This window comes from Poromitra crassiceps, assembly GCF_964638095.1.
Source record: "Poromitra crassiceps genome assembly, chromosome: 7".
NCBI lineage: Eukaryota > Metazoa > Chordata > Actinopteri > Beryciformes > Melamphaidae > Poromitra > Poromitra crassiceps.
The window spans coordinates 45,950,794-45,975,696 of NC_139628.1; the positions used below are offsets into that span (position 1 = coordinate 45,950,794).

The 24,903-nt window shown below is 43.7% G+C and overlaps 1 protein-coding gene across 1 annotated transcript; it reads right to left on the reverse strand.

The window, feature by feature from the left end:
• Positions 1 to 3,115: 3,115 nt before the first annotated feature.
• Positions 3,116 to 6,956, reverse strand: LOC310779641 (uncharacterized protein; the record flags this gene model as incomplete). Its single annotated transcript, XM_083640147.1, has 3 exons — positions 6,560 to 6,956; positions 4,416 to 5,087; positions 3,116 to 3,690 (listed from the first exon to the last, which is right to left on the reverse strand). Exons 1-3 carry the CDS (start codon positions 6,726 to 6,728, stop codon positions 3,116 to 3,118), a joined length of 1,416 nt encoding a protein of 471 aa, XP_083496273.1. The 5' UTR covers positions 6,729 to 6,956.
• Positions 6,957 to 24,903: the final 17,947 nt, after the last annotated feature.

Sequence of the window (24,903 nt, forward strand, 5' to 3'; positions counted from 1 at the left end):
GGCTAGCACAAAAGGTGCCTGCATGGAAGCTGGTCCAAGCACAAGCGAAAGCAGCATGACCAGTCTGTATGACAACATTCTTGAGGAGGAGCACGACGAACCTGGATCAGGGAACCCAGACTGCTGTGCTGTTATCTAAATGCAAACGTATTTGAAAGAACCAACAATTCTTCATTCTGGCAGCTCTTTCCACTAATAATTAGGAAACAACCATGCTTGCTTTCCTCTCCTTGCTGCTGCCCTTGCGGTAAAGTTCCTCAGTGCACCTTCAACCAGTGTTGAAAGTCAAAGACTGTTTATCACTGCATCCAACATTGTGGATGAAAAGAGGGGTCGGCTGACAGATGAGAGCAGAAATGCTGATATTCCTCAAGAAGAACCTGTCAAATTAATGTTTAAGTAATTTTTTTAAAGCACTCTGGTGTTTTGCTTAATCCAGGTCCCGGCTTTCACCAAAGCCAAATTACTTCAGCTGCTGCTGTTTGCTTTAGCTGCTCACAACAGGAATATCATATGAAATATGTGAGAGTGAGAGTAATCTGAAAATAACAGCACCAACCTGCTCTGTGTAAGCGCGCGTCACGATGGAAAACAGCGTCCAGCAGCGTCCGTTGTTCCTCCTCGTACTCTGCTATCGTTCTTTCAAACAGCCCACATATCTCTTCAACAGCCGCAGTTAGCCGCTGCTCCACCTCCGCTCTCAGCTTGTGGACTTTAGACATTTTCACACAGTGATGTCACGGCAGCTTTTCCTCCTCAACAATTTACTGACAAGCTGTCCTTTGAAACTCCAAACGCTAGCTTCACAGCTAAGGCTAGCTTCACTGCTAACGCTAAGCATTCACCTGATCCCAGAAGAGGTTCTTCTTCTTGCTCTCAGAGCTAAACGCAGACTCGGCTCCAGTTTATATATTCGCGATAGTATCAAACACACATACAGTCTTCTGTTGGTTGATTAAGGTTGTAAACTGCACGTTTAAAATGGAAAAAATCTGGAAATATTCCTCCCTCAAATATGTTTACATACACGGCCCGCCATCTTGCTGACCGTCTTCTTCTTTTGAAATGTATGGCGGTTGGCATCCAAGTGTTGCATTACCGCCACCTAGTGCCAACTATTATTTTACACTGATCATCATGTGCCCACCCAAAGCGCTCCCACCCATTCACGATAATCCATTATGGTCATTCTGACCCAGATGCAATTGTCTGAGTCTGTGAGAATGAATCCCTCAGTGTTTTAGCAATCTTATCCCCAGAAGCACCATCTTAATCTTTTCAGGTTTTTTCATGTAGGGCCTACCTGCAGGGATGCAAAATCACGGATAGTGAAAAAGGGGACAGATACCAGGGCATACACCAAATCATACACTTAAGTGCCCTATTTTGGGATGAAAAAGGTGACTGTCACCTAACGGTGACTAGTTTGCATCCCTGACCCACACAGTTGATTACCAAGGCTGTGAATGTCAAAAATATTTTTTTGTCCACACAGATATTAGGAAACAATTTGGCCACCTCTGCTATAAATAATAATTTCCTTCATGGGTTTCGGACATTGTGCTGACACCACATGGTGCATCCCCCTGCAGTGCAGCTAGGCACTTTAGTTCCTCTGTACAGTCCTCCACCATACATTTATCCATCCCACACCTTCCACATCTCATCACTTCTCTACACACTGCAGCAACATGTCCATATTATTGCTGGCAACAGAAACATCTGAGAGGTGCCCTCTCTCATACGCGGCCTTACCTTGTAACAGACATAGGCTAATCTAAATACACTCAGGAATCTCCCCATTGAATGCTACTCGTAAACCAAACAGATTTTACAGCTCCCACTGGCATTGACTCTTGCTATATCTATATTGTCAATGGGCCTCCTGAGTTGGGCAAGGTTGAGTTGAGTACCACTGCAATAGGGAATTAACTGTTCTGTACCTACACCCAGCAGCGGTATACGTAGCCTAATTTCTTTTTTGCCCAGTAATAAATTCATGCTTTTATTTTGAAGGTGAAATCGCCTCGCTTCCGGTATTGTTATATTTTTTGAGGAGAGGAGTGCTGCATGCATGCTAATGTCCCCCCCCCCCCCCCCCCTTCTGTTAGCTTATTCTGTCAGGTTCCATTGGACAAAAATTTAGACAATTTTGAATGTTGAAAAAATATTAAAGTGTACATTGTTTATTTCATTTGACAGAAAGTCTCACAACTATATAGGCCTAGGCTTCCGAATCATAGCACAACCACAAGCAGACATGATAGTTCGGACCTTTTGGTGGAAATACATTTTACTGACTGGACCTCATTAAATTTTAGTTGGAAACCCTCTGGACTAGATCAATATCATTTTGAAGAAAATCACATAAAAAAAACAAAAAAAAACAAAATGCATTTTTACCTCGTCATAAAAGTGGTCCTTGTTTGTTAAGTTTACCTTGCTGAACACAAACTCCGTTGTTTCATAAACCTTTGTTAACCAGGCCGTATGTCATGCATTTAAAGGAAATCCCCATACGTTCGAACATCCCATTCACTTTTCCCTATGAACTGAAGTGCTACTTCCAGACTCATTCCTGCGGTACTCTATTCACCAATTAAACTGTTTCACGTTTCTGTTTGGTTCCTGTTCCACACCTGATTCTCATCACCTGGAGCTACCAAGTTATTCTGAGAAATATGTTCATGAATTGTTTCAAGGCCCAATTACCCAAATTCAAGGACCCAACACAGCTAGTTTGAGACATGGATCAAGGTGAATTACTGTTAGAACACTGAGAATTTTTATAATGAAAACTAGCAGCTCATACAGTTAAAAAGAGAGAGACTTGAATGTGTGAACACTTCTCAACTGTGTTGTTACACTAAGTAAAAAAAATCCAAATAACTTCAATCGATATTCTTACAAAAAAAGAAGAAATTCAAGCACTTTGAATGAACCATGTCGACTTTCAAAAAGGCCTTGATTTTTCCCACTCAAATTAACACACTTTCATGGCTTTCAAGGACCTGTGGGAACCGTGTGAAACTATTTCTAATATTTACAATCAAACAATAACAATATTTACAGTGAGTGGAGTGCAGGTGGGCACTACTGGCTGCAGTCTCAGACCTTAAGGATCTGTCTTCCTCCTTTTCTCAGCCTTCCAATCCGCCACTGAGCGCCCGCCTGCAGCAAAGGAGCAGAAGTGCTCTCCTCTGAAGAAGCTGTGGCCATATTGGGCTGTTCTGGGCCGTTTACATTTCCTGCACTTCTGTTCAACAATCCTTGGCTCTTTGACCAGCACAGTCCATGGCTCTTTGACCAGAGCACACTCCTGCTGAGCTTGTAGCCTCTGCAGCTCCTCCCTGGCCCTCTCTGCTGCACGCTGCCTCCGCCATCTTGTTGCGCGTGGCACCACTGGCAGAGAGGGGGCAGTAGCGGTCAGGGCAGAGGGAGCTGAAGCAGTCAGGGCAGCGGTGAATGGTGCAGAGGGGACAGTAGTGGTCGAGGCAGCTGAGGTGGAAGGAACGTAGGAGTAGGTGGTTTCAGAGGCTGTGAGCATGCCATACAGGTCCAGCAGGGGCCCACTGCGGGTGACAGCCTGACCAGAGGAGTCCTCCATGAGGTCGAAGTTCAGAGGCTGGTCAGGCCACACTGGCTTCATCACATGCATGTCTGAAAGGGCTTTCCAGAGAAAAGGCTTAACTAGACAATCACACAAAACAGAATTATATAATTAATACACACATTTGTATATATATACACAGACTCAGCATAGTCGTCAATTAAACAGTTACTCTCCTGTGTGGACTATCATAATGTTTATTCACATCTCTTCTATAAGCAAAACGTTTACCACAGACTGAGCTATTAAATGGTTTAAACTAGTGAAACAAAAGGATCTGGAGCACACGGTCAAAGTTTGGCAGTTTTAATAGGTGCAAACACAGAAGACTGACGTTTCAACACACACAGGTGTCTTCTTCAGAGTTTCACTAGTTTAACTCAGTCCCCTTGTCTGAGAGGCACCGGTCTGGCGTTGTCAGCTGAAGCGCATTTTTTTCTCTTTGGTCAATTAAATGGTTTCTCACCGGTGTGGAGTCTCATATGCCTGTTCAAGGCTGCTTTTTGAGTATAACTTTTACCACAGAATGAGCAATTAAATGGCTTCTCTCCTGTGTGGACTCTCATGTGTACTTTCAAATTTTCTTTTACACTGAAACTTAAACCACAGACTGAGCAATTAAATGGCTTCTCTCCTGTGTGGATTCTCATATGATGCTTCTTCAAGTGTTCTTTACGACGAAAGCTTTTACCACAGACTGAGCATTTAAATGGTGTCTCTCCTGTGTGGACAGTCATATGTCTATTCACATCTCCTATACGAACAAAACATTTACCACAGACTGAGCAAATAAATGGCTTCTCACCTGTGTGGACTATCATGTGTCTCTTCAAGTCTGGTTTTTGACAATAACTTTTACTACAGACTGAGCAATTAAATGGTTTCTCTCCTGTGTGGAATCTCATGTGTATCAGCAGAGTTGACCTGCTGTGAAATCTTTTATCACAAACTGAGCAAGTAAAGCGTCTATCGCCAACTACTTCCTCGTTTTTCAGTGAGTCTAAACTTGACCGGGGTCCACTAGTCTCCATCCAATCATCATCACCGTCTTCAGTCTCAGGTTCATCGTGTGAAGTCTTGCCAGCACTAGTTGATTGTAAATGACTAGCTGGATCTAAGTTCCTGGCTGGTTCTGATAGTCCACAGTCCTCTCCATCAGCTTGTGGTTTCATCTGTTCAGTTGAGCTGCTGGCTAGAGGCTCTTCCTCTCTGTTCTCCTCAGTTTTGCTTTGATGAAGCTGTGAGGACTGAGGTCTCTCTTCATCACCTTCACTCTTCAGAGGGACAGGAGTGAATGAAAACTGGGTGATATGGGCCTCCTCTGGCCCTTGAAGCTGCTCTCCCTCCTGATTGGTCCAGAGTTCCTCCTGTTCCTCTTTAATGTGTGGGGGCTCTGGGTCCTCCTGGTCCAGACTGGAGCTCCACTCCTGCTGCTCAGGGGGGACATCTTCTTTACTGACAAACAGCTGCTGAATGTCTGAAAGTAATAATGAAATACAGACATATCCACATTAAGGAAAACGACCTGGGGGGCCTGGGAGGGTGTTAAGCAGAAGCTGCAAAGTGGATGAGCCAATCAGCGACTGCGCTCAGTGCACTGTGATTGACAGCGCAAGTTGGCCAATCAGGAACGCCACTAGCACTGCACTAACAAAACAATAATGGCCACCTCCCTGCCTGTCCGCCTCGTGATATTTTTTTCCGGATGATGGCGAAGGCTGGAGGCACCCTCTCTGCCTGTGATTGGCCTAGCGTCAAACGTTCATCCAATCACATTCGCTTGACTATCCTGCGTCTCTTTCTACAGTCTGTGGTCAGACAGACAGCAGTTTCGCTTACTAGCATGCATGAAAGACGCCACTGTGTGTTTATGTTTTTGATATAGTCTGGTCTCTGGTTTATAATGCTGCCGCTACTCTTGGCAGTGCACGTCTGTAGCCTACAGACAAATACAAAAGAAAAGATAAAAGATTAATGAGAACTGATCAAGGGTTATATAAACACAGTGTCAATGCCAATTTACTCATTCTAACACAAGAGTGACATGTATTTGAATTGATATTAATCAGAGCAACAATGTGATTACATTGAATTTGGGTTTGACTGGATCCAACGCTGATTGGCTGAAGGAGTTGTCTGTCAAGGCAACTATACCCGCCCACTGCGATACACTGGGAGAAAGCTTGGGGCCATACCATGGATGTATTAAAAGAACTGGATAGGGGACCTGCCACGCCCACCCATGCATTCGGACGGAGGTAGCTCATTGGCGCATGAAGCCATCATGGGGGCTTTTTCTTCCTGGTTTTACTTCCTGACTATGCAGCCCAAGGCGAAGTGCGCATGTGTGCCATGACTGTTCCATGACGTCTCCCACCCCTCCCACCCATGGATTGTATTACAAGAAGAAAATACCCCCGTATACAGCTCTTAGTGCCTTCTGAAGAAAAAAATGCCCCATAAAAAATTAGTTGATAATTAAAAGAGTCGTTTTATACTTTGAGTGACACCCGGAAAAAATTCCCCTGGGTTTAACAGCTGCCGGAGTCCCCATGCAAGTGGATGGGAATTTTCCTTTCTGGGCTGCATGGCGTCACGTGACTTGCAATACAGAGCTTCGCCAGCATGTTCAAATGGCTTCAAAGCCCAGCGCTATTCCTGGGGGCTTGGGCCATACGCAGTCGCAGAATGAAATGAAATGTGAGTTCACGTGACCGGCTGGTTTACCAGGCTAGCTTGACCAGTCTGACAACATTCTGGAGGAGCATGACGAACCTGGATGAGGGAACCCAGACTCCTGTTATCTAAATGCAAACGTATTTGAAAGAACCAACACAAACGTATTTGAAAGAAGCAACAATGGGGAAACAACCATGCTTGCTTTCTTCTCCTTGCTGCCCTTATATCATATAAAATATGTGAGAGTAATGGGAAAATAACAGCACCAACCTGCTCTGTGAACGCGCACGTTGACGTCACGATGGAAAACAGCGTCCAGCAGCGTCCGTTGTTCCTCCTCGTACTCTGCTATCGTTCTTTCAAACAACCCACATATCTCTTCAACAGCCGCAGTTAGCCGCTGCTCCACCTCCGCTCTCAGCTTCTGGACTTTAGACATTTTCACACAGTGATGTCACAGCAGCGTTACCTCCTCAACTATTTAGCGTTACTGACAAACTCCTTCAAAGCTCCAATAGCGTCAATATAACGCTAGCTTCACAGCTCAAGGCTAGCTTTACAGCTAACGCTTAGCTTCACAGCTAACGCTAGCTCTAACGCCAAGCATTCAGATCTGAGCCCAGAAGAGAGGGGAACTTCTTGCTCTCAGAGCTAAACGCAGACTCGGCTCCAGTTTATATATTCGCGATAGTATCAACCACGCATACAGTCTTCTGTTGGTTAAAGACTCTGGAAGTATTCCTCCCTCAAAATATGTTTACATACACGGGCCGCCATCTTCTTTTGAATGGTGGTTGCATCCAAGTGTTGCATTACCGCCACCTAGTGCAAACTATTATTTTACTTTGATCATCACGTGTCCACCCAAAGTGCTCCCATTCACGGATACTGTCCATTATGATCCAGATGCAATTAATGAGTCTGAGAATTAATCCGTGTTTTAGCAATCTTATCTCCAGATATCTATATCTATCTATCTATCTATCTATATAATTAAAATGGTATAATATAAAATAAAAAATGTTTTATACATATATAGTATAACAAATTATTTACGATTTTACCGTAAAAATAAAATCATTAATACATTAATTTTTTTATATAAATTAATGATTTTATTTTGAAGGTAAAATCGCCTAGCTTCCGGTATTGTTCTATTTCTTGAGGAGAGGAGTGCTGCAGGCTAATGTACCCCCCCCCCTTCTGTTGGCTTATTCTGTCAGTTGGGTTCCATTGGACAACAATGTAGACAATTTTGAAAGTTGAAAAGATATTGAAATGTACATTGTTTATTTCATTGATAGAAAGTCTCACAACTATATATAGGCCTAGGCCTCCAAATCATGGCACAACCACAAGCAGACATGATAGTTTGGACCTTTGATGGAAATACATTTTACTGACTGGACCTTGTTGAATTTTAGTTGGTTATTCTGAATATGTTCATGAATTGTCATATCAGGGTTCCCACACCTTCAACATCAAATTCAAGGACTTTCAAGGTTTGAGACATGGATCAAGGTGAATTACTGTTAGAACACTGGGAATTTTTATAATGAAAACTAGCAGAAGCTCAGACAGTTAAAAAGAGAGGCTTGAATGTGTGAACATTTCTCAACTGTGCTGTTACACTAAGTAAAAAAACAATCAAAACAATTCAAAATAACTACAATCAATATTCTTGCAAAAGAAATATAGAAGGCCTTGATTTTCCCCACTCAAACTAACACACTTTCATGGCTTTCAAGGACCTGTGGGAACCGTGTAAAACTATTTCTAATATTTACAATCAAACAATAACAATATTTACAGTGAGTGCAGGTGGGCACTACTGGCTGGAGTCTCAGACCTTAAGGATCTGTCTTCCTCCTTTTCTCAGCCTTCCAATCCGCCACTGAGCGCCCGCCTGCAGCAAAGGAGCAGAAGTGCTCTCCTCTGAAGAAGCTGTGGCCATATTGAGCTGTTCTGGGCCGTTTACATTTCCTGCACTTCTGTTCAACAATCCTTGGCTCTTTGACCAGCACAGTCCATGGCTCTTTGACCAGAGCACACTCCTGCTGAGCTTGTAGCCTCTGCAGCTCCTCCCTGACCCGCTCTGCTGCACGCTGCCTCCGCCATATTGTTGTGCGTGGCACCACTGGCAGAGAGGGGGCAGCAGAGGGCGCTGAAGCAGTCAGGGCAGCGGTGAATGGTGCAGAGGGGACATTAGCGTTCGATGCAGCTGAGGTGGAAGGAACGTAGGAGTAGGTGGTTTCAGAGGCTGTGAGCATGCCATACAGGTCCGGTGCAGCCAGGGGCCCACTGCGGGTGACAGCCTGACCAGCGGAGTCCTCCGGGAGGTCGAAGTTCAGAGGCTGGTCAGGCCGCACTGGCTTCATCACATGTATGTCTGAAAGGGCTTTCCAGAGAAAAGGCCTAACTAGACAATCACACAAAACAGAATTATATAATTAATACACACATTTGTATATATACACACAGACTCAGCAATTAAGTGGGTACTCTCCTGTGTGGACTTGTGTCTCTTTAAGTTATTTAAAGAGGTTTTACCACAGACTCGGCAATTAAACCGTTACTCTCCTGTGTGGACTATCATATGTTTATTCACATCTCCTCTATAAGCAAAACGTTTACCACAGACTGAGCAATTAAATGGTTTCTCACCTGTGTGGACTCTCATATGCACCTTCAAGGCTGCTTTTTGACTATAACTTTTACCACAGAATGAGCACTTAAATGGTTTCTCTCCTGTGTGGACTATCATATGCACCTTCAAGTTTTCTTTACGACGAAAGCTTTTACCACAGACTGAGCAATTAAATGGGGTCTCTCCCGTGTGGGCTCTCATATGTCTATTCACATCTCCTTTACGACCAAAACTTTTACCACAGACTGAGCAATCAAATGGTTTCTCGCCTGTGTGGACTCTCATATGCACCTTCAAGTCTGCGTTTTGACTGCAACTTTTACCACAGAGTGCACAATTAAATGGTGACTCTCTTGTGTGGACTACCATGTGTGACCTCAACTGTGTTTTATAACAAAAGCTTTTACCACAGACTGAGCAATTAAATGGTTTTTCACCTGTGTGGACTCTCATATGTAGCTTCAAGTCTCTGTTTTGACTATAACTTTTTCCACAGACTGAGCAATTAAATGTCTCACCTGTGTGGACTCTCATATGCACCTCCAAGTATGCTTTTTTACTATAAAGTTTACCACAGACTGAGCAACTAAAGTGTTCCTCCCCAAGTACTTCATAATTTTTCAGTGAGTCTACACTTGACTGAGGTCCACTAGTCTCCATCCAATCATCATGACTGTCTTCAGTCTCAGGTTCATAGTGTGATGTCTTGCCATCCTCCAAGTTCCTGGCTGGTTCTGATACTCCACAGTCCTCTCCACCTGCTTCGGTTTTCATCTGTTCAGTTGAGCTGCTGGCTAGAGGCTCTGCCTCTCTGTTCTCCTCAGTTTGGCTTTGATGAAGCTGTGAGGACTGAGGTTTGTCTTGATCCTCTTCAGTCTCCACAGGGACAGGAGTGAATGGGAACTCGGTGATATGGGCCTCCTCTGGCCCTTGAAGCTGCTCTCCCTCCTGACTGGTCCAGAGTTCCTCTTCTTCCTCTTTAATGTGTCCCCACACATGCCCCTGCTCTGGGTCCTCCTGGTCCAGACTGGAGCTCCACTCCTGGTGCTCAGTGTGGACCTCTTCTTTACTGACAAACAGCTTCTGGAGTTCTGAAGGTACGAATGAAATAGAAATATTCACATTAATGAAAACTACCTAAACGTGTTACCATTACTTCATAATATTAAGACTATCGGCTGTAGCTTGCTTCAGATTTTTGCCCCTAAATCTTAATGACAAGATCTCTCGCACCTGAATCTCAACTATGAAATTATAGCTGCTGCGCTGCAATGGGTCGTGGCCGGGCACTGATGACGCTCATCAGTGATGTCACAATGCACATCAAGTGACATCACTTATGACATCATCATAAGTGTGTGTGTGTGTGTGTGTGTGTGTGTGTGTGTGTGTGTGTGTGTGTTTTCCTAGGATGGCGAGGGCATGTCCCAAATTTACCCAGGATGGCAATTCATGAGTGCAGAATTCAATATATTGTAAAAAAAAAAATCAGTTTGAGATAAAAAAAAAAAAACGATTCTTAGATGCATCGAGATGCGGACGTGGACGATTATGAATCGATTCACAAATGTCAATAATTGATTTTTTTTTTATGTTAGTTGTAACGTGACGTTGACGGAACGAAAAGGCAGAACTAAATTGTGAGCGCGACGCAGCGCCCGGACAGTTTACGTCATGGCGGGCCGGCCGAAAGATAAACAAACGTGTGTGAAGATGGCAGACACACCCCCTGTAATTGCTCCAAACCAGCCAACAATTTAGCAAGCAATGCTATTAAAGCATCCACCCAACTCACAAAGGGCGAAACGAATCACAAAATCCATCGCGAGTTTTATTGCCATGATGGATAGGATATATGTCCGACTAACCAGGGATTCCACGCTTTGGAGCCGAGGTACAACGTCCCATCTCGCCGTTTTTTTCACAACACAGTGATCCCCAGACTGTACAATGAGACCAAAGGCCAAGTTATGGACTCACTGAAGAAAGCGGGTAGGATATCTCTAACTTGTGATGCGTGGATATGCGGTGTTACTGCGCACATCATCACTGAACTCACAGTGGCAGCTAGCGTCTCATGTACTCCAAACAAGAGTGATGAGTGATTGGTGCAAATGTGGCAGAGCTGTTACAACATGTAGAAGAAGTGATTCAGAAGCTGAAGTGGAGTTAATTTACTATAGGATGCTGCTACAGACACAACTGGCACACTCGTTTCTTTTCCTGTTGGTTCTTTGCAATGCTGGGAAATATGTTGGCAAATGTAACCTTCCATTTGACACATCTCTTCCATTTGCTTTGTTAATAAAAGATAATGGAAGTAAATTCATCAGTTTATTTTAATTATGGATCATTACAATGCAATTTAAATTCACTTTATTTTAAAAGTAGTAACATAGTGAGAAAAAGAAAGCATGTATTGAAAAGAAAGATGCATCAAGATGCATCTATAATCGTTTTATAATCGAATCGTATCCCTCTGAATCGAAATCGAATCGTGAGGTGCCTAGAGATTCCCACCCCTACTAATTAGTGTTTGAGTATTTAGGATAACTTGCCCACTCATATCTAGAATGTTAATTATAAAGATAAAGTTGTAAACAGTTTTGGTAATAGGATGTCTGCGGTCCTACTATAACCATCAAAACTAGATGTCGACCGAGAGTGGATTTTTAAAGGCCAATAGTTAAGTCTTTTGGAAATGAACAGTCTTTGAGTTTATTAGAAACCAATTTCACAGTTAGCTAGATTTTTAATTTGAACTACCGGTAGTATGTATTCAATGACAATTAAAATCTACATTCATAATTTAAGTTGCCCGTTAATACTGTATTGGGGGAAATGATCCAGCAGTTGTTTTCTTAAGATTGCTGTTCAAATAAAACCCTTTCAGATATAGTTATGTTTCCTAACCAGGCGACCCTATTTGAATTCCAGGCGACCCCACTTAAGGTCACGACCCTACGGTTGGGAACAACTCGCTTACAGTGTGGTGCTTGAGGTGAAAAAGCAGCCTCCATTAAAGATATGCTAAATCACTGGAAGATCCCGCTGCATAAAGTACATGTGATTCTGTGGGACAATGAGAGTAACATGAAGAAGATGATGGAAGACATTGCTGTACCTAGCTTGGGCGGCTGTTTTACTCATACACTGCAGTTTGTTGTGCACAAGGGTCTTAGTCCCATAGCAAATGCCAGGAAGATCGTCGTGGGACACTTTAAACCAGGGATTCCCAATACGTCGATAGCGATTGCAAAGGCCGTGCTGGTAGATTGCGCCATTCATAAAAATATTTTTATTTAACAGTCGCCAAGCGCCAATGGCAACTAGATTTTACGTTCTGGCGAGTGACTCCGTACCGTACGTACCGTACCGTACGTGATGTTAGCGCACCCTCTTTAACAACACGTGTGTGTTTGTTTCTGTGGCTCTGAGGAAGTCAAATATAAAGTTAGATGTGGAGCACCAGCTGCTATCCATAGTATACAGGTCGCTACTTGTAGCTCAGCTGACAGGAGTCAGACACACGCATGCATTTCAGAAACACAGAAACGTTATGATCGCACGGTGAAATGTTGCGTTTAGGACACATTATCACAACAAAACAGCATGTGGGAGCACTGAGTAGCTTTACAGATTCTGGCTGTGTCATGTCAGCAGCCTCACTCTTTGTCTGTCCATGTCAAGAGACATGGACAGCGTTAGGGAAGTTCAGAGTAAAAGCATAAATTGTGTCACTTCTGACTGAGAGAAAATATATATATATATATATATATATATCACTTTCACACCACCACAAACCGTACCGAGAGCACCTTTTCAACAGGTCTCAGTCCGCTTGTTTGGTCTGCGTTTGGTGTGCACTGTGCAGTTTCGATTGCTGCTTTCACACCTGCCCAACCGAACCAAGGGAGAAACCAACTCTAGTGTGATTTAGTGGTAGTCCGATTAATCGGCCGCCCGATTAATCGACGCCGATTATTGGCATTTTTAATTAATCAGCATCAGCTGCTGCCTGGCCGATTATTACGGCAGGGTAAAAACAATTAGCGTGACAATTTATACTCAAGACGACGAATTGTCCACCAAACACTGTGTTTGCGAGACTATTCGTCTCCCAAACTCTCTGTTAATAGAATAATACAGTTGAATGAGGTCTCTGACATACATGCTCTCCCTTAAATAGCCTACCAGTCACTTCTGAAATCTACTGCATAACCCAATGTATTTTTCTATTTCATTCATAAAATACATCTAAAGCATGTTACTGGCTAAGATAACCATCTTATAATAGATGTATTTGTTATATTAGATTATCATTGTGCATGAATGGATAATGGAATTAGAGCCTACTTGTTTTTTTTACCCAAATACTCTCATTCATTAATATATTTAAATCATTGTATTTTAACACATTCACTGCCAGCCATTTTTTTTTACTGTAGGTAGCTTCTGCCAGAGGGTTTTTTTGAGGATTCTGGCTCATCTTTCAAGACCCGAGGATTCTTTTCTGCTAAGATTTTGTGAACACAAATGATCTAAAAAAAACTAATAGAATGTGTGCTTTCTCTGTCTAAAAGAGTTAGTTTGTAGAGTTAGTAGTTATGTAGGCATTAGCAGTAGAATACAGCATGGTTTCAGCGTCTGAAAATTTATTCTGAGATAAATGGCTTTTTGTGAAATTCGATAGAACAGTCACTTTAACCATTTATTTTTGGCGTAAGACGTCAGACATCTAAACAATAGTTTTGAACAGTAATTTCCTCCATAGCAGCAGGAAACCCCCCTCTCATTCAAACTCCTCCCTCCGTGGGTGTGTCTCTAGTGGCTTTGCAGCGTTTGTCACAAGCGAGGCTCTGCCTGTCTGTGCTGCCTGGCTGCTGGCGGCTGCTCTTTGGGCGAGTCTGCATGAGTCGTTTCGGTTGCAGCTCAGCTGGAATGAAGCTGCGTGCTATTGTGGGCTTTCTGCGGGTGTTTCAAAGTGTGTTGCACGCATAATCTATTATGCAAATTTGCAATCCCCCACCGCCAGCTCCCAGCGCGATAATGCGCGAAAGCGAAAGCGTTTTCGCCAATCCATTTTACAGTATGAGAGAATGGTTTCCTCGCGCGTTCCCCTGCAGTTTTGGCTCTGCTTTTTCTAGTCTGGAGAGCACTGTCGCCACTTAGTGGGTCGGTGGAATGGGTTGTACACGTTCGGTGGCTCCAATATTTTTATAGGAGACGTGGGGGGCGTTGATCCACGTCCCACCGTCAATTTTTTTTTTTTTTTTTTTTTACGTATTAACACATTGGGTGCCAGCCATGTTTTCATTCCTGTAGGTAAGTTGTGCCAGGGGTGTTTTTGACGATTCTGGCTCATTTTAGAACAGCCGAGGATTCTTTTCTGTTAAGAATTCATGAACACCAATCATCTAAAAATAACTAATAGAATGTGTGCTTTCTCTGTCTAAAAGAGTTAGTTTGCAGAGTTAGTAGTTATGTAGATATTAGCCGTTGAGTACAGCATGGTTTCAGCGTCTGGAAATTTATTCAGAGATAAATGGCTTTTTGTGAAACAGTCACTTTAACCATTCATTTTTGGCATCAGTAAGACCGTCAGACATTCTAAACAATAGTTTTGAACAGTAATTTCCTCCATAACAACAGGAAACACCCCTCTCATTCAAACTCCTCCCTCCGTGTGTCTTCTCCTCCTTCCTCCTGGCTTCAGCGGGCGTGTCAGAAGCGCGTTGTGCTGCCTGCCTGTCTGTCTGCGTGCCTGCCTGCCTGCTTGCCTGCGTGCGGGGACGAGTCTGAAATGGATTACTGTAAAATCGCCAAGCCATTTCCTTGAATGGCTTGCTCCCGCGGTGTGTGTGTGTGTGTGTGTGTGTGTGTGTGTGTGTGTGTGTGTGTGTGTGTTCGCGCGTTGCTCCGCGGCTCTGGGGGGGAGGGGATCTCTGTCCGTTCTGTGTGTGTGTCTCCGGCTTCTGACTGTAAAATCGCCAAGCCATTTCCGCGGGAGGCGGCTGCTTTTGGTGTACGGGTCCCGTGGCTGTGGCTTCTCTCTGTATCTGTCGCCACTTAGTGGTCGGTAAAATAGATTACACACATGCTCTTGCTCCTATAGTTATCTCGAAGATGTAAAAGGGGTTGATTGATGTCCCACCGTCAAAAAAACATGTAAGACGAGTTAGGTCGTCCTTGGCACTTAAGCGCTGGATTATGTAAGACGAGTTAGGTCGTCTCTGGCACTTAATGTGTTAACACATTGACTGCCAGCCCTTTTTTCAATGCTGTAGGTAGGTTCTGCCAGGTTTTTTTTTGAGGATTCTGGCTCATTTTACAAGAGCCGAGGATTCTTTTCTGTTAAGACTTCGTGCACACCAATCATCTAAAAAGAACTAATAGAATGTGTGCTTTCTCTGTCTAAAAGAGTTAGTTTGTAGAGTTAGTAGTTATTAGCCGTTGAGTACAGCATGGTTTCAGAGATTTTCAGAGAGTTTTGAGATAAATGGATTTTTAGAACCACCTCACGTGCCTGTGATTATGGGTGCCCTTGGGCAAGTCTGTATACTGTATTGTGTGTGTGTGTGTGTGTGTGTGTGTGTGTGTGTGTGTGTGTCTCCAAACTCCTCCCTCCGTCTGTGCTGCTGCTGCTGGCTCCTGCTGGCTCCGCGGCCGCTCTCGGGCAGTCTGGATTACTGTAAAACGGGCTCGTTCGTTTCTTGAGGTGTCGGCTGAGAGCTTTGAAGAAGCTTTTGCGATTCTGGTCTTATTTATGCTCAAAGGTACTCGAGTGTGTGTGTGTGTGTGTGTGTGTGTGTGTGTGTGTGTGTGTGTGTGTGTGAAATCGAAAGCGTTTTCGCCCAGCTATTTCCTTGAAAATTAGAATGGCTTTCTCCCGCGGACCCGCGGCTGTTTTTTGCTCGGCTTTCTCTCTGTCTGGAGAGCACTGTCGCAACTTAGTGGTCGGTAAAATAGATTATACACATTCTCTTCCTCCAATATTGGTATAGGAGACGTAAAAGGGTTGATCGATGTCCCACCGTCAAAAAAAAAAAATGTTTATGTAAGCCGAGATATCTCGTCCTTGGCACTCAACGGTTGGATCCTGTAAGCCGAGATATCTCGTCATTGGCACTCAACGTGTTAACACGTTCACTGCCATTGACGAGATATCTCGGCTTACAAAATCCAACGGTTGACTGCCAATGACGAGATATCTCGGCTTAAAAAAAAATAAAAAAAAATTGACGGTGGGAAGTGGATCAACGCCCCCCACGTCTCCTATAAAATTATTGGAGCCACCGAACGTGTACAACCCATTCCACCGACCCACTAAGTGGCGACAGTGCTCTCCATTCTAGAAAAAGCCGAGCCAAAACTGCAGGGGAACGCGCGATGAAACCATTCCCAAAAGTCTTTGGTGAGATCTCAGCTGGAATATGGAATATGCAAGTTCTGTGTGGTCTCCTTATAAAGTGAAATACATAGAAAAAATCGAGAAGGTACAGCGAAGAGCAACCAAATTGATTCCAGGGCTGGATGAGAAATCATACGAAGAGAGGTTAAGATACTTACAATTACCAACTCTAGTATACAGGAGACATAGAGGCGACATGATCGAGGTATACAAACTTGTTCATAAAATATATGATTTCACAGCCGAGCCTATTATCCATTTTTGGAAAAATAAATATGTGTTAAGAGGGAATTCCCTGAAGCTATTTCCAACAAACTGTCGCTCTGAAAGGAGGAAAAACTTTTTTACAGTTCGTGCTGTAAGAGAATGGAATGAACTTCCAGACGAGGTGGTGCAGGCCCCTTCAGTTAACACGTTCAAAAACAGATTAGATAAACATTGGTTAACAAAGGATTTCTTGTATAACTATAGGGCAGGCTGTTGATTCTATTATGAGACCACGTATTTGGCTCTGGTACTTTGTTTTAATGTATGTTATATGTTGTTGTGTTGTATTGTTTTTTAAATGTATATTACAACGTGACTTCTTTTTATTTTTGTACTGAGTGTGAGTCTGGTGTAGAGGACTATAGTCCTGTACCAGAAATTTTCAATAAACTTCAATAAACTTCAATAAACTAAAATGGATTGGCGAAAACGCTTTCGCTTTCGCGCTGATTGCTGGCGGTGGGGAATTGCAAATTTGCATAATAGATTATGGGTGCAACACACTTTGAAACACGCAGCATAAATAAGACCAGAATCGCAAAAGAAACCCCGTTTCTTGGGGTTTCTCAACCGAAACCCCAAGAAACGAGCGAGCCCATCCAGACTTGCCCAGCGGCCGCCAGCAGACAGGAGCAGCAGCAGCAGCAACTCGCTTGTGACACGCCCGCTGCAGCCAAGAAGAACACACACGGAGGGAGGAGTTTGAAGTAGAGGGGTGTTTCCTGCTGTTATGGAGGAAATTACTGTTCAAAACTATTGTTTAGATGTCTGACGTCTTACTGATGCCAAAAATGAATGGTTAAAGTGATTGTTCTATCGAATTTCACAAAAAGCTATTTATCTCAGCTTAAATTTTCAGACGCTGAAACCATGCTGTATTCAAGTGCTAATGCCTACATAACTACTAACTCTACAAACTAACTCTTTTAGACAGAGAAAGCACACATTCTATTAGTTCTTTTGAGATATTTTGTGTTCACAAAATCTTAGCAGAAAAGAATCCTCGGGTCTTGAAAGATGAGCCAGAATCCTCAAAAAAACCCTCTGGCAGAAGCTACCTACAGTAAAAAAAAAATGGCTGGCAGTGAATGTGTTAACACGTCATTGGCAGTCAACCGTTGGATTTTTTTTGACGTATTAACACGTCATTGGCAGTGAACGTGTTAACGAATGCAAAAAAAAAAAAAAAAAAAAAAAAAAATCTGCATTAGAAATCGGCCATCGGCCACCCTGCTCTCTAGATATCGGCATCGGCCATTGAAAAACCCATCTCGGTCGACCTCTAGTGCGAATCAACCGAACCAGACAAGCCCTTAGTTCATAAAACGGATAGTTCCGTTCTTGATTGTGATTGGCTGGGAGCCATTGTAAAATAGTCTATAAACGCACTCTGGCAAACTGATTTATATGCCACAATATTGATCGCTGTATCAACGCACGTCATCATTAGCGCCAAATAACTTAAATTGATAAGAAGCAAGGCTAATAGCTTGTTCCACGTATTATTCCACTGCAGCATAATGACTGCCTGTATGTCTCTTCTCTCTTTGTTCAACTCTTTGTCTGCGTCCGGAGTGCAAATACCAGGAAGAGTTATGCCGCCCTCGCCCGTGATGGTTTGCCCGCATCTCTGAAAAACATTAGCCATTAGCCATTGTAAAATCAGTGTAAACCACGTCCTCTCAGGGTTTATTGCTTAAAGACGACCTGAACCCAAGTGTCTGAGACGTTTCAGACTGAAAACAAATCTTGCCTGAGATGACAGAGGGATGAGAGGCAGGCCATATCGTGTTGATGATTTGATTTGACAATTCTGGGGACTGGATTTGCCGTCGGCCAATCCTAAAAATTCTGCCAGGTTAGGCACTAGGTGCGATTTTCTCCTTCATTTCTAGGAGAACCTCGAAATGAAGATTGATTGACAGCTATGTCGTGATATGATTGGTTGAAATGGGGTAGAAATTTGGTAGTACTTTGTTACGTCACCATACTGTAGATTACAGTTATGAATGAAATCCTGAAAAAAAAAAAATTATGTGAAAAAGTGTGAAAAATGATTGTTTTGCATACATTATTAAATAGGTGCACTGAATACCCAGGTAGGTGAACTATAAAATAAAAATAAAAAAATATTTTTTGGGTCAGCTCGTCTTTAAGTTAGTGGTTCTCAAAGTGGGGTCCGGGGACCCCCAGGGATCCTTGAGGGCGCTTCAGGGGGCTCCCAGCAAAAAGGGGAATACTTTTTCTTCACTATAATTCCATCCATATTAACACAATGATAGAATGTATGACTATTTTGATCATGGCATTAAATGACTGGGTCACTCATAGATAGCATGCTCTATTAAGGAGGGACATGATAGGCTGTTTCACGGAGAAGCGCTCTTGGTTTTTTCATGCAGCCGTGAGTTGCTATCGAAAGTTTTATCGAACAATTTTTTTTATTGTATTGATGACATGTCTATTTCAAATATATAAATATTTGTCATTTGAAAACATTGAGGTGTGGTGTCTGCTGCTGCAAGATAGTCTGGGCACCTTTTACTCCGCTTTGTGTCATGGGGGCGTAAACCAAGGAAACAGGAAACAACACCGGAAATAAGTGTGCCAAAAAACGTCTTTGTTGCCGTTAGCTTGACGCGGCGAGGTTACGTTAGCTAGAGCCTGAAAAGAACAACAACACAAGTTGTATAGTAGCGTTAGCACATTTCTAGTCACTGCCGAGGAAGGTTTCTGGAGAGCCAAAGACAATGGAGTACTCGCCATGTGAAATCTTATGATCAATGTCCATGTCTTTCCCAGCACAGTCAGCAGAGATGCTTCAACTGTTGTACTTGATCCAATATCGATAACAGCGGACATACAACTAGTGTTATAACTATTCCATCAACTGGCCATTTGTTTGAAAAGTAAAGCTTGTATTGGCTTAAAATATGTAATATTGTGAATCCGCAATGTTTCTACAAGAACTTCTTCAAAAACTTCGTCCGGTACGTCCATCTTTTGTTTTGTTGTTTGCCGTTTTATTTTCTTATTCGTTGTGTCTGATTGTCAAGTTAACGAGCCATTTCCGCTGTTGTTTCCTGTCTAAGGCGGGCTCTAGGCCGGAAACAGGCAGGGTGACAAAATCACTTGTAAAGGGAGGCCAGGTTCTTTCTCGCCGAGAAGAGCCTGGTGACGCGAGGTTAGCTGCAAGAAGACGCTGTTCTTATGAAGCAACCCTTTATTTGAAATGTAAAGTGCACAAAGTGTAAACAACTACACTACACATAAGAATGCATTGTTTTCGATCGATAAACATGTCACAAGACAGTACCAGCTCACTTCGTTTGGTGGTGTAGACCGACCCTGCTTAGTTGCTCACAACAGGAATATCATATAAAATGTGTGTAATGTGAAAATAACAGCACCAACCTGCTCTGCGCACGTCACGCTGGAAAACAGCGTCCAGCAGCGTCCGTTGTTCCTCCTCGTACTCTGCTATCGTTCTTTCAAACAGCCCACATATCTCTTCAACAGCCGCAGTTAGCCGCTGCTCCACCTCAGCTCTTAGCTTGTGGACTTTAGACATTTTCACACAGTGATGTCACGGCAGCTTTTCCTCCTCAACTGTTTAGAGTTACTGACAAACTGTCTTTCAAAGCTCCAATAGCGTCAATATAACGCTAGCTTCACAGCTAAGGCTAGCTTCACAGCTAAGAGAGAGGAGCTTCTTCTTGCTCTGAGCTAAACGCAGCATCGGCTTCAGTTGATATATTCCTGATAGTATCATGCACACATAGAGAGTCTTCTGTTGGTTAATTAACGTTATAAACTATACTTGTAAAAGGAAAAAATCTGGAAGTATTCCTCGCTCAAATATCTTTGCATACCTCACCCGCCATCTTGCCACGTCTTCTTCTTTTGGTTTCCGGCAGACTAGGCACGGGCTAGTGCAGTGCTGCCTCACACTGGTGTAAATACGTGATCGCACGTTTACCCCGGCGCCTTTGTATGATGCTATGTCTCCCAGACTCCCACTGTAAAGTGTAAAGCATGTTTGTCACTGATTATTAATTAATACACAGGACAAGATGTTACTATCCCTTGTGCCAAAATCCGAGGAAAAACACATTTAGAAGCCCAATCCAGAATAAAACAAGCTAACAGGCTAACAAACTAATAAACAAGACACAAATCACCAGTTACCTACCCTAGCCAACAGCAGTATGAAGCATGTCATTGGGGTTTTCAAGTGGGCACCTTCCTTCACCGACGTTTCGTTAAGTTAGGCCCACGACACCTCAAGAAGGCTTAACGGTGTAATCCAGCGTCCTGGAAACACCCCCCTCCATGCTACCACCGCACAACTGCATATTACCTCACTATCTAAGCCTAGCTATCCAGGTTAATTCGGTATGACATTCCTGACTACACCACCACTGTCAATGATTCAGCCCTGTTGATGCGGACCGTTAATCATGACCAACAACAAACAAACAATCCCTAACTACACCACCACCGTCAATGATTCAGCCCTGTTGATGCGGACCGTTAATCATGACCAACAAACAATCCCTAACTACACCACCACCGTCAATGATTCAGCCCTGTTGATGCGGACCGTTAATCATGACCAACAACAAACAATCCCTAACTACACCACCACTGTCAATGATTCAGCCCTGTTGATGCGGACCGTTAATCATGACCAACAACAAACAATCAATCTGACCTTAGCGAGCTCCCCAGCTAGCATGTTTCCTCCTTATCCACAGCCATTCACTTGCTCGTTCTGCTGCCTGAGACATGTTGCTAACCGCACGTTTCAGGCTCCGTCCCCGAATGCCCAACTCAGTTAGTAAGGCAATAACGGACTTTGCCACAAAACCACGGCAGCCCACCTCTACAGGCCGCACTCGAGCCCTCCAACCTCGCTGCTCTGCCTCTGCTGCCATTTCAGCATACCTAGCTTTCTTGCGCTCATAAGCCTCCTCAACTCGATCTTCCCACGGGACTGTGAGTTCGATAAAATAAACTCTCTTCTCTACCTCAGACCACAGTAACAAGTCCGGACGTAGCCGGGTGCTAACTATATATGCTGGGATGACTAGCTGTTCATTCAAGTCAACCCTCATTTCCCAGGCTCCACCTACACTTAGCTGCCCTAACTTGTGCCTGACCTTAATTGGTCTAATCTTTTCTCCCTCACGTACAAATTTGATCTGTCTATTCTCTTTGCTAGCAACTAGAGAATTTACTTCTAGCCGCTTTTCCTCAACTGCAGCTGCCAAACATTTCAACACCTGGTTGTGACGCCAGGTGTATCGCCCCTGGGAGAGACTGACCTTACACCCTGACAGAATATGCCTCAATGTACATACACTAGAACACAATGGGCAGGCACCATCCTCGCCCAACCACTGATTTAAGTTCTGGGGAGATGGCAGCACATCATAAGTAGCCCCTAGAATAAATCTAATTCTGCTGGCCTCCATGCTCCACAACTCTCTCCACTTCAACTTTCTCTTCTCTACACTCTCCCAGTTCACCCACTGTCCTTGCTTTGCCTGCGACACTGCCTTAGTACATCTTACTGCCTCCTCTTGCCTATGTACTTCTTCAACTACCATCTTCCTCTTTTCTATTACTGATGCCTTGTTCCACACAGGTTTCCCTATGCACAACCCTAAGCCTCCACGCCCATGCTGCACCTGACCTATGATATCCCTGTGTCTAAGAGCTGACTGTGCTTGCTGTACTGCCTCCTTTGGGTTCCACTTCCTCCCTGTTTTAACTGTGGGCGCTACACTCCTAACCACTGGATCCTTTGACTGAGTCAGAGTCATTTCCAGTCTAACCTTAGCACACTTGAACTCCTCTGTCAGGCTAGATAATGGCAATTCCAATATGCCTTTCCCATATAAGGCTACACTGCTTAGGCAGCGTGGGACTCCGAGCCATTTTCTAATGAATGAGTTAATCATCCTTTCTAGCTTTTCTACCTTTGAAAGGGGAACCTCATACACTGTCAGTGGCCACATCAACCGAGGCAACAATCCAAACTGCAAACACCACAACTTTAACTTTCCTGGGAGCCCTGACTTGTCTATACTTGAAATACCTTGAATCATTTCCTGCCTCACCTCCTCAAACTGTCCCTTATCACTGAGACTTGCATCATACCATCTTCCCAAACTCTTGACTGGTTTCTCTAACACTGTAGGCACCACCTCATCATTTATAACAAACTTCTTACCTACTACCCTCCCTTTAATGATTGAAATACTCCTGGACTTACTTGGCTTCACTTTCATTCTAGCCCACTGCAGATTACTATTTAACTTATCCAACAATCTGCTAGTACATGGAGCGGTTGACGTCATAGTCGTCATGTCATCCATGTATGCCCTAATTGGAGGGAGCCGCAGCCCTCCCTGCAGCCTTTCTCCACCCACTACCCATTTTGAAGCCCTAATAATGATCTCCATTGCCATGGTAAAAGCTAATGGGGAAATTGTACACCCTGCCATAATGCCTATCTCCAGCTGCTGCCAAGCTGTAGTGTACTCTGCTGTGGTAAAGCAGAGTTGAATATCTAAGAAGTAGGCTTTAACTAAGCTCTTTATACTACCTGGCACTCTAAAGAAATCAAAGGCCTCCCATAACAGACTATGCGGCACTGACCCGAAAGCATTAGCCAGGTCCAAAAATACTACATGCAGGTCTCTCTTCTCACGCCTAGCTGACTGGATTTGGTGCCAGATCATGCTGGTGTGCTCTAAGCACCCGGAGAAGCCGGGAATTCCAGCCTTTTGCACCGAAGTATCTATTAGCCTATTCTTTTCTAGATAACTAGACAGCCTCTGTGCCACAACACTAAAGAAAACCTTCCCTTCAACATTAAGTAGACTGATAGGTCTAAACTGACTTATCTCTAACGAGTCCCTTTCTTTAGGAATGAAGATTCCCCCTGCTCTACGCCATGCCTTAGGAATAACCTGCTTCTTCCAGACTACCTTCATCAGCTTCCATAGAAACTGCAACACATCTGGAGCACTCTTATACAGCCGGTAGGGGACTCCATTAGGACCCGGGGCTGAAGAGGCCCTTGCACGTCTCACTACTTCTTGAACTTCTTTCCACCTTGGTGGGCTATCATCACACTGGCTCTCTATTTCACCAATAGGTGGAATATCAGCTGGGACTGTCATCTCTCTAAACCTTTCCCTATCTTTGTGAACCTCCTCCAAATATTCCTCAAGCTTCTGCTTAGGTACCATAAGGCTACCATTCTTTTCCTTACTAAACAATGACTTCACAAATCTAAATGGATCCTTATAGAATGCTATTCTAGCTCTCTCTTTCTTTTTCCTATTTTTCCTAATGCTCTCTGCTCTTCTTAAAACTGCCAACCGATCCCTCACATCTGACTGCAAGCAATCAATGCCTTCCTTCTCAACCTCTGTAGCTTTCCTCCACTGCCTCTTAAGCTGTCTTCTCTCCTGGATAAGTCTATCTATCTCTTGTTGGCGCCTAGATTTAACTACCTCACCCTCTAGTTTCTTCCTTTTCTCAAAGACGCCAAACCTTTCCTTACCATAATCATAAATACAATCTCCCATTTTCTCCAACTTACTCTCAGCAGTTCCTTTAAGCTTCTCTAACATCCTAACCAAATCACTATTGATATCTTCCCACTTCCTACTTTCCGCTGCACCTGGCCACTTAACTCTAGGCTTCTGACCGCTAATCTTCTCCCTTTTTGGCTGGCTGGCCTCTCTGCTTTCCTCGGTGCTAGGACCTGCCTCAACATCAGGGGTGCTGATGTCCTGCGAGCTGTGGGTTACTTCCTGTCGCTGGACTTCACCCGACTGACTTGATAAACTTCTTAAGAAATAATTATCAATGCGGGGTCCCTGTGTTCCCTCTACCAAGCACCTCTTCCTGCCTTGATGGATTCTAAGGCCCCTCAAAGTTGTTACCTTCTGCCAGCCACACAAGCAAACCTGACGCTTCTTTCCATCTACATCTGAACTAGTGGCTTCCACTGACATGTTTTCCCTACTCATAGTCAAGTCCGTTCCAGAGTCAATAACCGTGTCAACCATAGGTGAGTCATCTTCCGCCCCCGCTCTCGCAGACTCTAGGGGTGTTTTTTCATAATTCTGTTTCGTAGCAAGTTTGGGTGTAACCAATGGCCCTGACTGTATATCATGTTTTTTAAGACATGTATGACTACATTAAGACCAATATGACTGTCTAGACAGTAGTCGACACTCACTTTTTAAAGGCAAGTATTCTTTGGAG